Source organism: Rhinolophus hipposideros, assembly GCF_964194185.1.
Source record: "Rhinolophus hipposideros genome assembly, chromosome: X".
In the NCBI taxonomy this organism is placed as follows: domain Eukaryota; kingdom Metazoa; phylum Chordata; class Mammalia; order Chiroptera; family Rhinolophidae; genus Rhinolophus; species Rhinolophus hipposideros.
Window position 1 is genome coordinate 116,908,831 of NC_138046.1, and position 15,185 is coordinate 116,924,015.

General features: G+C 42.0%; 1 protein-coding gene across 12 annotated transcripts in view; it reads left to right on the plus strand.

The window, feature by feature from the left end:
• CTPS2 (CTP synthase 2) overlaps positions 1–15,185 on the plus strand; it is a 101,833-nt gene that overhangs the window by 70,961 nt on the left and 15,687 nt on the right. For all 12 annotated transcript variants that reach the window (XR_013992899.1, XR_013992900.1, XM_081041756.1 and 9 more), the window contains 2 exons: positions 7,586–7,641; positions 9,741–9,837. Coding sequence is in view for 10 of the 12 variants with exons in the window: in XM_081041756.1 (XP_080897882.1) it covers positions 7,586–7,641; positions 9,741–9,837 (153 nt within the window). In the remaining 2 variants the exon portion in view is untranslated. The remainder of the gene's footprint in view (positions 1–7,585; positions 7,642–9,740; positions 9,838–15,185) is intronic.

A 15,185-nucleotide genomic window follows, 5' to 3' on the forward strand; every position in this document is an offset into this window, starting at 1 on the left:
AAATAAGGTATTTTTCCAAACTGTATATCCCTAACTCTTCTCCTAAGTATTAGTTGCATATTCATGGCCTTTTCCAAACTTTATCTATCATACTTAGTTTTTATACAGTCTTCTATTGTAGCATGACTTTTTCATGTATCTAGTCTTCATGTCTATTATTTGGGCAAACAACTTTTAATTGAGTTAAGGAACTGTAATTTACGGATTCATTTCCTGTTGTTAAACATTTCAGGTTGTTCCCCACATTTTGTTAGAAAAATGCTGACGGGAACATCTTGACACAGTGTTTATGTACTTTAGATTATTTCCTTGGGGTAGATTTCCAAGAGTGGGACTAATAGGTCAAAGGGTATGAGCACTTTTATGACTAATATTTCTGCCGGATTGTTTGAAAGAAGAGGTGAACCAGTTCATAATGACATTAACTGCACTGTAGTGTTCTTGCTTTCTCTAGTCTTTTTGCTAGTATATTTAGTATTTTTTTTCTTGCTGTATTAGCAAGTACAAAAAGAACCTTTTATTGTTGTACTTTATTTTGCATTTCTATTCCACTGCTATACAGTAGAAACTCCTCCCCCCCAAAATGTTGATTTACTTGTGTGAATACTGCCCATGTCTCAAGTCTCCAGTAGGACTAAACATGAGAAGGGAGCCATCTACCTGCCCAAAGTCTATTACCTAAATGGTTTCAACCAGAGGTCCATAAACTTTTTCTTTAAACAGCCAGATACTAAACATTTCTGGCTTGGAGGCCATATGGTCTCTGTCTTAACTACTCAACTCTCCCCTTGTAGTATAAAAGCAGCCACAGGTAAATATGGAAAGGGATGAGCAAGATTGTGTTTCAATAAACCTTTATTTATTTATGGACACTGAAATTTGAATTTCATGTCATTTTCATGCATCATGAAATATTCTTCTTGTTTTGACTTTATTCAACCATTTGAAGATGTAAAAGCCATTCTTAGTTCAAGGACTGAACAAAAACAGTCAAGCGAATACTGTTTTGTCTGGGGGTTGCCGTGCTTTGCAGAAACCTGGACTAAACAGAAGGGCAGACTGAATGAAGCACACCTGAGGAAGGAGGCTGCTGCCCTCCTGGAGAGGGTTCAAAGACATCTCCCTACTTGCCCACTTGCCTGCATTTTTCAACTGAGGGAGCAGAGGCTGGGGAAGTGGCTGACGGTCTCTGTGTGGTCAGGACAAGCCTGGCCACTCTTCTTATACAGTTTCTAGTCTCTATTGGAACACCCTGGCTCCACAGCTCGCCATTACGATTGCTCACTCTCCAAAATTTAACTATTAAAACACACGTTTTACAATTGGTAAACTTGTCGAATGCTTTATCCTTCAGATCTGTATATTTTATGCCGTACAAATTACACCTCGATTTGAAAAAGAGCCCCACGTTTTATCTGGGAATGTAGATAGTAGGACTTGTCTGCTTATAGTGACATGTTACTTGGTTGACTAACTCATTCGATGGCTTTTGAAACGCAGGGAGAAATGGTGCAGAGCAGTGAAGCAGTAAACAGGGTGCTTTGAAGTGTGAGAAATCTAGAATGAGTTGTGGCTAGAGATGGAGGGGGTCAGGCTCAGGTGAGAGGGGAGCCAGAGAGAGTACTGAGGAACTTTGTTATGAGAGGGTTTTAAGACTCCAAAAGTAAACTTTATTGTTTTGCCTGTGGCTTAGCTGAGCATGAGAAATGGGAAGATAATAAAGTACATAGCAATTTAGACAAAGTTCAGAGCTCATTCAGGGGACAGCTGACAGCTTGTTTGATGTGTTTCCAAAATATTCCAGGCCCCAGGCTCAAATGTTTTGTCAGGTCCCAGAAATGTTGCCAAGACTTGCCCTGGAATGGAAGCAAGTCTTTGTGCCAAGTGTGGTTTTCAAACCAAAGTGCCACCTACTGGAAAGCACATGTTTTTCAGACCAGTCAAGGTAACATGTTTGAATATGGCATACTCTGGTGTATGTGTGCTGGTAGGAAAGGTAGAGAAAACCCAATTTAAAATAGTCCCGAATTCTACATGTAATTTGTGTAACTCTGCCCTCCAAATCAGCACCCAAATGGTTAGGGAGCCCTTACCTTTAGGAACAGAGGAATGTGAGGGGATAGAAGGGTGCAGAGGAGGCCTGAGCACTCCAGGAGGCGCAGGAGGGAAAGGGCTACCCCCTGAGCACTGGGCTGGGCCAGGGGTGTCCTTAAAAGGGAGCAGATGCCGTTTTGCTCTCTTGGGGTGTCCAGACTAGTGCAGATTGCAGCACCAGGACATATTGGAAGGAATCAGGAGCCCCCTGCAGGGCAGCGTACACAACTGGAGACCAGGTCCTGGTGATTTTCCATTCAGAGTTCTGAGAAGGTGACCCTCATGCTCAGGGCAGATGACACGGAGACAGTGAGACTTGACTCAGTGCTGGCAGATGTCAGCTGGCAGAGGAGGCCATGGAGCGCTCCTCTGGGTGATGCCACAGGCAATGTGGCAGAGTCTAGGGTGCAGGAGGCTGGCAAAGCTGGCTGGACATGGCAGGTGGAAATTGAATGCTTTAGGAAAAGACTTAATTCCTTTTGGGGACCTTCTCTGCATTTTCTCATAATAAGGAGAAGGACTTGACTAAACGCTTGGTTCTGCTTCACTGTAAGAGAAAAGATATTTGTTCTGAGAAAACAGGAAAGAGGCGAATCAGGAGGAGCTGAGTGAGTCCCAGTCTTAAGGATCTGGGTAAAATTCATGGCATTGGAAATGTCAAGTGGTTCAATCGCAAATTTAAAAGAACTGGGGGTAAAAGGAGACAAATTTTCAGGGGCTGGAAAGATTGCTTTTGCTTTCTTATCTCTTATCAGAGCCTTGATAGAGAAAAACAGCTTCTAGTTCCTGGTGTGATTAGATTCTTAGGAAGTTTAAGGAAAAAACCCACACCACACAAAAATCCTTGGCTGGGTTAATGAGGTGATTTACAAAACAGTTTCAAAGAGGTTGCCAGAGATTTAGGGACACGGAAAGTCCGTGCCACGGTCATTTGTCGTGCTGAGACATGAAGTTGAAAGGAGAGTGGTGGGGCGTGACCTCCCAGCCTCCCCATGAATGGTCCATGCTACAGGGTGGCTCTTTTCCCTGCCTCGTCCTGCCTTTTTGTGGGGAAACCACTCGTAACGTGTATTTGTTAATATGGGGGTTCATAGGTCTTGAGACATAGCTCCTTTAATTGTAGCAATGGTACAGGTAAGCTAACATGTCCCTAGGTAGACAGGGAGGTCCCTGGTGGAATAAACAAAGACAATCATATCCTAAAACTTCAGGTTTTGAAATCACTCCTTCACTCCAGGGCATAATGTAACAAGTCCTTGAGGTTAATCATAAAATTCCTTTTGACCTGACAAAGGGAACAGATCTGATAGATAAAGAGTGGGTTACTTTGCAAATTCCTGTAGGATGGGCAAGTATAACAAACCTGGTAGACGAATTTCATTAGAAGGCGCCAGTTCCCTTCTTCAAACAAGTTTCCTTCTTCAAACAGCTCCCCTTCCCCAAGCAGGCAAGGGAAGGTATAAAAGTAGGAGCTTTTGCCTCAGTCATTGGGCACCCCCATTCGGGACCCCCTCCCGCTCGGGAGCTGCAACCTCCTCTCCTGCCTCTACTAAACTATCCTCTTTTTAAAACTTTTTGCCTCTCCTGGGTCCGTGTTTCCATTCTTTGGCTTCAGGAGACACAATCCCAACCTGCACTCAGAAACTGCTAGCAGATCCAACATCACCTACATCAACAACAGATGGCATTCATGTCCCCCTTACTGGACTGTCACCGTGCTGAGCACTTCTCTCAGGACAACTAGTGGAGCACTTCACAGCCTAGCCCCTGGGGCCACACTGGCCTGTCAGAGGCCCCTCCGGCCCCAGCTCTCAGTCACACGCTGCGGAGCTTCTCACCCTTGCTATGCCACAGGTTCTGCACCTGTCAGATGGACATCAGAGTAGTACCCGCTTCGTGGGGTTCTTGTAAGAATTAAATCAGCCATACATGTGGGTCCTTAGAACAGTGCCTTGCCCAGAGAAAGCTCTATTCAAGTGTGGCTGGTAGGATCATAATGTGAAGGGTTTATCGTATTGACCTGTGATTCTCTCAAAGCTCAGCTAAACTTCAGTTAGTGACCTAGTATTAGGCGTGGGGTCCCACTAGGACAGTGGGAGAAAGAGGGGGGCAGGCAGAATCTTTGTTTTACAGGTTCTCTCTGGTCCCTCTGGTCTGCTGCCTTGCTACTGCTAATATGGACTAGAAGAATGCAAAAAAAAAATCTAAGAAAAGAGATGTTAAAAATGGGATAAGAATACTAACTGGGGAGAGGGGGGAACATACAAACAATGAAAAAGAATGTAACACTACAATGTAAAGGTAAAGGCAAAGATTAACATTTTTAAAGTAGAAAATTAGCATTTTTGTACTAGAAAATTGAGATAAAAGCAGATCACGAAAAATAAAATTAGAGAAAAGGGACAAGTTTATACACTGAAATGAAGTGCGATGTTTTATAAAGGAATGATAAACTAAAATCCAAAAGTAATAAATGGAGAAGGAGAAAGATAGTATCTGGCCCTGACTGTGCACTTTCTAAGCACCTGTAATTAAGATATTATGTGCATCATTTCAGTTATTCTTCTTAAGACCCAGCTGCATTTTGTGTGAGAGGAAGGAATTTTAGCAAGGTTAAGTCACTTGGTAGAAAGTCACTGAGTTGATTCTTGACCACCTCACCATACCAGGTGGCTGGGCTTTAGTCAAAGAAGGGATGGCAAAACCCCAACAGCTCCCAGAGCTGAAAGCTTCCTAGTGCTGAGAGCCCTGAGACAGGGTTCCTCAGGTTTCAGCAGGAGTGTCTTATGGGAGGAGAGCAGGGGCTGCAAAACATGAAGACCCCGGTGCTGGCTTCAGAAAGCTAGTCTGAAACCATATGCTTGGCTGGAAGTGGGACATAAACACTGAATCAACATTGGATTGAGCAGCTGGCCAGTCTGGCCCCAGGGCCACATAGGGAATATAAGTGAGTCCACCAGCCAGGGCAAGTCTTGGCAACATATCTGGCATTACTGTGCTATTATTTTCCATTTTTTCTTTCATTTTTATGAACTGATAGTTTGAGTACAAAGGCTCTGTCTTGAATGACCCCCCCCCCATAGCATGGTAGAGTTCTCTCAAAGGAGCTCCCTGCCCCCACGATTCCTGTTTTTTTCTAAAAACGCATACTTTGAGTACTCTCTGTCATTAATATCATCACCAGGGAGCTCAGTCTATATGGACAGAATCGCAAATAGAAGTTCAGTCGTGATAGTTGATCATACCGAGAATACAATCTATTTGCATTTTCTTTTTTTTTTTTTAAAGAGGAGAGTTTATTGAAAGCAAAGGGTCAGAGCTCCCAAGCAGGAGGGGTCCCGAAAGGGGGTGCCCCTATTTCCATTTTCTTCATCCAAGTCAAAAGCTCAAATCAGATACCAGGCATTTGGTCTCTCTTGGTCTCACAGCCTCCTGATATCTTGGAGAGTCAGATAATCCTCTGCCTGTTGAACTGAGCATGGCTCCTGATTCTGTTGGGATTTGACAATGTTCCAGCACTATTGGCAGGTCTTCTCGTCCCTTGGCTGTGTTCTTGGGGTCTGTGTCATGAGGGCTAGTACTGGGGGAATAGTCGTTGGCCCCTCCGACTGCTCCAGTGCTGTAAGCCACTTGGTGCTTGGGCCACCCTGCTTCTCCACCTGCTCCAGTGGGGCCTGTTTCTGAGAGGTATCTGGTGGTGGACCCCACTGCGATCCAGCTGACATTGTGGTCGCTGGCCATCCCACTGATTGCCATGTCCATTGCCGAATAGGTCATGCCCAAGACGCTGCCCTGGGCTGCAGCATGTGCAGGAACCTGGGCATCTTTAAGAAGCCCCACGTGTGACTCTTAGCCGTTGGTATACCAAGAGCGTTGGTGTAGGTGTATTCTCATTTAATCCAGCAGTCCTCTCTCAGCAGTCCTCTCTTCCCTGGCGCTTAGCTTATTTCCAGTTGTTCATTGTTAAATAACGCAGCAGTGCGCATATTCGTAGTTAAATCTCTGTCCTCATTTCTGTTTTCTGGGGTGAAGTCTTAGAGGTTAAATTTAGAGTCAAAGGATAGGCTTTTTTTTTTTTTTTTAATTGGGTAACAGCGTGTTTCTCCAGGGCCCATCAGCTCCAAGTCAAGTCATTGTCCTTCAATCTCGTTGTAGAGGGCGCAGCTCAGCTCCAAGTCCAGGTGCTGTTTTCAATCTAGTTGCAGGGGGCGCAGGGGAATCGAACTGGCAACCTTGTTGTTAAAGGCATGCACTCTAACCAACTGAGCCATCTGGCTGCCCACTGGCAGCTCAGCAGCAGCTCAGCTCAAGTTGTCTTCAATCTAGTTGTGGAGGGCGCAGCTCACTGGCCCATGTGGAAATCCAACCGACAACCGTGTTATTTAGAGCTCACACTCTAACCAACTGAGCCACCTTCTGTCCTTCCGGAAGCTCAGCGGCAGCTCGCTGTCTTCAATCTAGTTGTGGAGGGCGCAGCTCACTGGCCCATGTGGGAATCGAACTGGCAACCTTGTTAAGAGCACACACTCTAACCAACTGAGCTAACTGGCCAACCCTGGATGGGCATATTTTTAAGGTTGGGTGTAAACCAATTTGGCTAGTACCATGTTCAAGTGTGTAATGGAGAAAGCTTTGGGCCAGGTATTGGGACACCCAGGCTCAAGACCACACTGTCCGATGGACCCTTGTCTCATTAGGGAGACCACCTCAGGGATGATGTAGATGCCTGATCCCTGCACTGTACACCTGAAGCTGAAGCTGAACAATAATGAATGTCAACTACAATTTTGTATGTGTATATATATATATATATATATATATATATATATATATATATATATACATGGTTACAAGAAGCAGAGTACAGCAGTACAGCATTAGGAATAGAGGCAGTGGAAATGTATTGGCTGTGTGCGATGTCAGAGGGGTAGTGGATGGGCGGAGGGGGGTTCACACAGTGTGAGGGATATAAATGATAAACGTCTATTACATTGTTTTGTGCACTGGAAACTAATAAAAAAAAAAAGGAAAGAAGGGAGGGAGGGAGGAAGGAAAGAAAGAAAAAGACCACACTGTGCTGCCAGCAGAGCAGGGCTTTGGGCAAGTTTTTTGGTTTCGTTTCTCTTTCTTTGGTTTCATTTTCTTCTTTTGTAAAATGAGCGCCGATATGAATCTACACAGAGTGACGGTGCGGATAGTGCTCGGTCTCAGTCCGGCAGGCAGGTGTATAAAAGGAGGGCACATCCGCTGGAGTCCATGGTGGACTGGCTTAACGGCAGGCTTCCCTTTATGCAACGTGATGGCTTCCTTGAGAATTGCTTCAGGGTTTTCAAGAAGATATTGCTGTCCTGTATTATGTGAGAAGAAAATCTAGATTACTATCTGGAGTCTACTTCATTTTTAGGCCTCTGATAGAGATCAAACAAACTTCCCTCACATATACTCCAAAGCTGATTACTCCAGTATTAATTTCACTCTTGTATCTTTACAGGGAAACTTTATGGTGATGTTCCTTTTATAGAAGAAAGACACAGACATCGCTATGAGGTATGTGTTCACAGTGAATTACTGTGAAATATAGATGCTTAGTGTAAGGAACTCCAGTGATTACAAGCAGGCCTCTGGAGAAGAATGGGGGACGTGGACCTTATGTGGGTGGAGTAGATACTAGAATCAGCCCAGAGTTCTGTTTTCAGGGAGGACTGGTGGGAATCGCTGCTTGGTATGCTATCCACAGTGTCACAACAATTAGGAAAAATAATTTGCTGAGTATAGACCCCTTTTGGTCTTATTTCCATTGGGAATTGACCCAATTGGTGGGACAAAAGCTATTGATCTGCTTTGCTTAAGTGGTGGCTACAAAGTGTAAGGACTACTATGTAGATGACAGTGTGGCTATTCATTCCTTTATACTTAATTTGCATCTGATATGCACTGGAGAGAAAAGGGGCAAAGACACACATAGTCTCCCTCCTGTTGGGAAGCTTACATTCTAATTGGAGAGGACAAAAAAATAGGTAACAAAAATAATTACAGATTAAATCACATATCAGACAAGGCACGTGTATCTAGACTATTAAAAGAATTCTTCCAACTCAGTAATAATAAATAATGGCAAAGGATCTGAATTGACATTTCTCCAAAGAAGATATACAAACGGACAATAAGGAAACGAAAAGATGCTCAACATCATTTGTCATCAGGGAAATGCACAGCAAAACCACAGAGATACTACTTCACACCTGCTAGGATGGCTATAATCAGAAGATGGATTATAGCCAGTGTTGGTGAGGATGTGGAGTAATTGGAACTCTCATACATTGCTGGTAGGGATATAAAATGGTGCAGCCACTTTGGAAAATCATCTGGAAATTCCTTAAAAGGTTCAACGTAGAGTGACCATCTGACCCAGTAATTCCATCCTTAGGTATAGCCCCAAGAGAAATGAAAACATAAGTACATGTAACAACTTGTACACAAATGGTTATAGCAGCATTACTCATAATAGCCAAAAAAGTAGAAACAATTCAAAAGTCCATCAACTAATGAACAAAACATAAAATGTGGTATATCTGTACAATGGAATATTTGACAATAAAAAGAAATGAAATATTGGTACATGCTACAGTATAGATGAACCCAGAAAACATACAGTATGACTCCATTAACATGAAGTGCCTAGAATAGGCAAATATAAAGAGACAGAATGTAGGTTAGTGTTCGCTAGGGCTGAGATGGAGTTGATGAGGGGGTTTGGGGGATGATGGTTAGAGGGTACAGGGTGTATTTTTGTATTGATTGTGGTGATGGTTGAATATACTAAAAACCATTGAGTTGTACATTTTTCGTAGGTGAATTATGTAATATAAGAATTATTTATATATACATATATATATATATATATATATATATATATATATATATGTCAATAAAGCTGTTAACAAAAGGAACAATAATTACAAATTAGGAGAATTAGCCTAATGTTCAAAAATAAAATCAAAGTGTATGGGGTTAAAATTGAGAAGGACAGATGGGACCCATTTTGATTTTAGGTGAGGAAGTGCTTTCTGTGAAGGAGAGTCTGAAAAGTTTGGGAGAAAGCTAGTTATGAGATGAGTGAGGGAGGGGTCCATGAGCTAGGTCATCAAGTTGTCATTTATCACCAGTATTTTAGTAGAAAACTTGCTCCGAGCTTCTCTTTAGCGTTTTTATGAAACTACCTGTAAAGGAAGCTTTGGGGTAACAAGGGAAATAAGACAGTTTCAATCCTCAAGAAGGTTTGTGATTTGGAGAGAGATAGTTGATTTTACACATAACCCAAGGCAAGAAGCAAATATGGGGATGGCTATAAATAGCTGGTTTCAAGGTCCCAACTCAGAATGTCTGTTGTCACAGTCCTACTTTTTGAATCTCATCTTTGGATGAGAGAATGTGGGCCTCCCAGATTTAAGGGTTGTGATTAGACTATTTTTCAGGTTCATCATGAGTTTAAAAATAGGCTTTGGGGGCTGAATATAGAAATTAACTACTAGTTAGAGCATCACTGAAATGGAAAATCCACCTAGTTGATGGAGGACATTTTAATAAGCTGATATGTCTGTATTGTTCTGCTGCCCAAAGACACTTTTGATTTCTTGTTTCTCCAGGTGAACCCTGGCTTGATCAACCAGTTTGAGCAGAGTGACTTAAGTTTTGTAGGTCAGGATGTGGATGGGGAGAGGATGGAAATCATTGAACTCGCAAGTAAGTGGGCTTTTCACTTTTGAAAATTTTTATGGTGCGCTAGCATCTTTTTGTGAACCATAGACATACAAAGCTATAACTTGAGACCCATTTTGTTTGTTCTCTGTCTTTTCCTCTCTCTATCTCTTTGAGATAAATTCCTATCTCTTTCAGATAAATATGCAACTAAATATAAATAATATGACTAAATTTAAAGTGTGTAAAAAAACAGATCGTTGTTGACAAAAAACACCCAACCTAAGAGAAAGCTTATAAGAGTTTGAGTCAAACTGGCGACTATTGCTGGGAAAAAAAATCTCAATGGATTGAGAAAATGCTCTGTGAAATGACGGTTTGCAGCTTATTTTATACATAAAATCAGAGGAGAAAGGTTACATGAAATCCATTGGTGATAGATTAAAGGAGTGGGAGAAAGCAAAGTGGAGAAATCTCTGGGATTGGATAAAAGTAAATTGGAGAGACAGGTATTTCTTTTACATAGGTGGGTACAGGATAGTTAACAGAGATGGTAATCAGGAGACAAGCATAATAATGAGGGATTTTACAGTTGCCAGGTCTGGTCTGGAAAAAGGATTACTGACATTCCAAGGATTTTATCTTAGGTGAAAAAAGACAACAGACAGGCCCACTTAAAGGCACAGATTAACTTTATGAAGGAAGCTAAAGATGTGACTTCCCGCCATGTCCCACTTAGCTACGAAATTTTTTTTATGGTCATGGCATTTTATGTGGTTATTTTCAGTCTCCTGAGCTTGTCAGGTTTACTATGTGGCCCTTTTCCGTCCACACCGTTTATAATCCTAATCATTTGAGCCTATTAGTGTGAACCTACCATAAAATGATGTATTGTTCTGCTTCTCCCAGTTCTACCAGTGGTATGCTTCCTTACCATCCTCCCTGCCCCCTTCTCTTGTTGCCAGCCTCTAGGTTAGGTGCTCTGGGAAAGGCAGGCAGCCCACTGTTGCGTAGTACTCTGCTTTCTCCCTCCTTTGAGGAAGAATAGCCCAGTGCCCTCCTCACTTACTGCTGACTGGTGTTGATGTCTGTTACGTGTGTGGGATCTGGTCTCTTCTTGCACTTAGTTTCTGCCTTTCCCTGTTATTCATGCTCCATGGTCAAGCTTAGGCCAGTCGTTTAACTTTTGAACACTGATGGCTGTACTCAGAGAAGGTTTTAGTAAGACCAACACAGCACAAAGGGATTGGACTTGTGTTGAGGAAGATCACCAAAGAAGTTGAGGGCCTGGGACGCCCTCAGGGGCAGAGGCACAAGCCATACCTGTATTTGTTGATGAGACAGAGGGTGGTGTTCTCATTCAGAGCTGCAAAGACATGGTAAGCCAATGCTTACAGCTGGTCCCAGCCCTTTCTCTTGGCATTCTAGCCCAGGGGTGGGCAGACTGGCCTGTGGGACAGATTCAGCCTGCTGACTCTTTTTGTACCGGTGATGATTTAAGAATGGCTTTCACATTTTTAAATGGTTAAAAAATACATTATGAGATTTGTGACCTGTGAAAATTATATGACATTTTAGTATCCATAAACAGTTTTATTAGAGCACAGTCACACTCATTCATTTGTGTATTGTCTATGGCTGCTTTTATGCTACAATGGCAGTGATGAGTAGTTGGAAAGAGACTTTATGGTCTCCAAAGGCTAACATTATTTACTGTTTGGACCTTTACAGAAATGTTTACCAACCCCTGTTCTAGACCCACACATAGGCACTTCATTTAACTAACTTGAATTTAACATTTTCAGGTGCCTGCTTGACCTGTTTGTGTATCTGGAAATTCTCCTAGCACTTCCTTTATTTAAAGCTAAATTTACATGTTCTCCAAACTATGTAGTTCTTCTTCCTCTTAACTATTTCGGTTAAGGTAGCATCACTCTTCTTGTCCAGGGTTTCTCACCCTCACTATTAACATTTGGAGCAGGTGCATTCTCTGTGGTGGGGGCCGTCCTGTGCACGGTAGGATGTTTAGCAGCGTCCCTGGGCTCTGCACACTGGATGCCAGTAGCACCACCTCCCTCAGCACCCCGAGTTATGACACTTAAAAAAATATCTCCAGACATTGTCAAATGTCCTTGAGGGGCACATTTGCCCCTGGTTGGGAACCACTGTTCTAAACCATGGGCTTGAAATTGGACTTATTTAGCTTTTTCTCTCCCCTTCATATCCCCAACTTGTAATCAGTTGTCAAGTTCTGTAGATTCCATCTCTGGAAAGAAAGACCGCTTATCGGATTGCATTCCCATCCCTATCACCCTAGTCCCAGCACGTTGTGACTCCTAAGGAGGACAGGGCTCCATGCAATGAATGTGACACTAATATGTTGGATAAACCACTCTCATTTGTTGAATGCTTTGTATGTACAGGATACTCTAAAAATGGTAGCATAACTTTCTAGAACCTACCTTTTCAATCTATATAGTGTAGGTTCCAGATGACCTGGACTACTTCCTCTTCTTCTAACTTTCCTATTTCTTTTTCCCTCTTAGCCCATGTCGCTATCCTCTGCTTCATATTCCTTTTCTTTGTCCCTTTCTTTTTCTGTCTCTAATCTGTTCAGATACTTCAGGAGTCCTGAGCAGGGAGGAGAATTGCAGTTGGAAAAGGCTTCTTTGAACTCAGTAGTATGTTACCTGGCTCCTGAAAGAGGAAAGCAAAGGACATTGAATGTGCACTCACTAGATGCTTCTCGCTATACCCCTTCTAGGGACTCCGTGTGCCTTATGTAACTTACAAGGCAGGTAATGTCATTCCCACGTTACACAGGAGACTGAGTGCAAAGAGGTTAAATAACCTGCGCAGAGCCATCCAGCTAGAGTACCTGGTGGGGTTGGAGCCAAACCAGGTCATTTTCTCCTTCTGCCACCACCCCTGTGGGATTTTGTTGTTCTTTTGTTTTTATTGGGCATTCTACTTAAGATTATCAACCCATCCTAAAGTTTTGAATTAGAGCCCAGGGGATTTATTTCCTATAGTCTTTCTGATGGAAATGCCCATCATTTAGAATTTGTATAGAGTGGATCATTGTTTGATGTTGAAGTCTCTTCTGTCTTTCTGGCATCTGAAAGGGCAGAGAATTTCTTAAGCAGATTTCTATTTGTTTGGTTCAAGTATTTATTCTCTCTTAATTCTCCTGGCTCTCATTATTGTCAGCAAATATTAGAAGGCTCTTTTATCACAAGGATTTAGATTCCCATTGACACTTTCAAATTTCATGAGGGTTGTAAAGGAAACAGCACCACTATAAAACCTTGCAATTTTAAAAAGCTGACTGCAAGGGAATTCATTTTATTAAGGAAAATTCCCCAGAAGCTTTGGATCTTAGCTGTCCCTTAGAAGCATATCCACAAATTTCTACATTCCTAAAGGAGTTCTAAAAAGAACAACAAAGCTTGAGATTAGTACAATGTCAGAATTTGGTTCAAAGCAATTAAGAGTATTACTTAAAAGATACTTTATCTGACAGATAGAACATCATCAAAATAAAAACTTTATAGCCTCTTTTATCATATTGGCATAGGAGTCTTTTGGATAAAGTGATTCAAAACAATGATCCATTTATTCAAATATTCTGTCCCTGGCTATGACATGATCCATTCAACTTCTGTCTATAGCGGTACAAAAACACAATTACTGTCTGCTTCTTTCAAAGATATCCCTAGATACCGCAAGATGCATTACATCTTAAATTTAAAGCTACATTGCTTAGTTTCTTTTCTAAGTGTGGATTATTTTTCTTCTACTTTTCTTGAGAGGATACATTCCTAAGAGAAGGTAGCATTCCTCTCACCATAATTTCATTCCTGAGTGATGAAGGCTTCTTCCTAGATGTGGTGTAGAGACTTTCTACACTGATTTTTTCTGGAGTCAGAGATGTCCAGAACTTGCTGCAGTGATGATTCTGCCCTGTTCAGTATGGTAGCCATTAACCATTTGTAGCTATTGAGTATTTGAAACATGCTCAATTAATTTGAATGAATTTAAATAGCCACATTTGGCTAGGGGCTACACTTTTGTAGAGCAAAGCTTTAAATTATAACCGTAGAAAAGTAGACATTTCTGATCAACCATCATGTCCTCACTACTATAAGGTAGCTTTGGGTCTCCAGTGGTAAGTGATGTGGGGATTTGTGATTTTGAATTCCATACTAAATTTTTAGATCATTTCATAAAGCATCTCTTTGAAAGCTTTAAAATTGTTGTACTTATTTCCCCCTATAAAACCTATGTTTTGGGGCCGCCGAATGGCTCAGTTGGTTAGAGTGCGAGCTCTGAGAAACAGGGTTGCCGGTTCGATTCCCACATGGGCCAGTGAGCTGTGCCCTCCACAACTAGATTGAAGACAATGAGCTGCTGCTGAGCTTCCACAGGGGTGGCCAGATGGCTCAGTTGGTTAGAGCGGGAGCTCTCAACAACAAGGTTGCCAATTCAATTCTCGCATGGGATGATGGGCTGCACCCCCTGCAACTAAAGATTGAAAACGGTGACTGGACTTGGAGCTGAGCTGCGCCCTCCACAACTAGGTTGAAGGACAAACGGCTTAGAGCTGATGGGCCCTGGAGAAACACACTGTTCCCCCGATATTCCCCAATAAAATTTATTTTAAAAAAACACCTATATTTTATCATCTTCAGTTTGATATATACAAAGAGAGAAATTTAAGTGATTTTTAAAATAGGGACTACAGCACACAGGCCATGCTCTGTACTATAGTAATTATGGGATTAGAGAGTTACCCAATCTCTAATTAGGAGTTGCTTCCTAACCTGGTGGGGGAAAAAAAAACAACTACAGTTTTTGAGAATTCCAACTGGAGGAAATAATTTTTAATCCTAGAAAATTTCTACCCAGATTTTGAAATGTTGCCCATTTAATTCTTACCATTACAAAATGGGATTTCTGTTAAAAGTAGCTGGGGAAAGCTACTTTTCTGTTCCTATTACATTTAGGAGAATTTGGATTGCTCATATAGGGGCTTCTTACAACCCTCAATGTGAAAAATAGCGTAATTTCCCCCTGATAATGGAAGTAACATGCTCATTGTAAGATTCACACAACACAGAAAAGTATAAGGAAGAAAATGTTTTAAAAATCTTGAACTCTTACCACCTTGAGCCATAACCACCATTAACATGTTGAAAGTCCATCCTTTTTTCACTCAGAGGTTCTTTATCACCAGGGATAAGTTGGCATTGGCTGAAATATGAGTTCAGTTTCATGGCACTATGATTAATACCCAACTTAAAGTTGTGACTAGAAAAGCAGTTGTACTTGCTGTATTCTTAGGGGACGCTTACCTTGGGAAAGGAGACCTTGTAGGAAATGGCCTGAAGCCA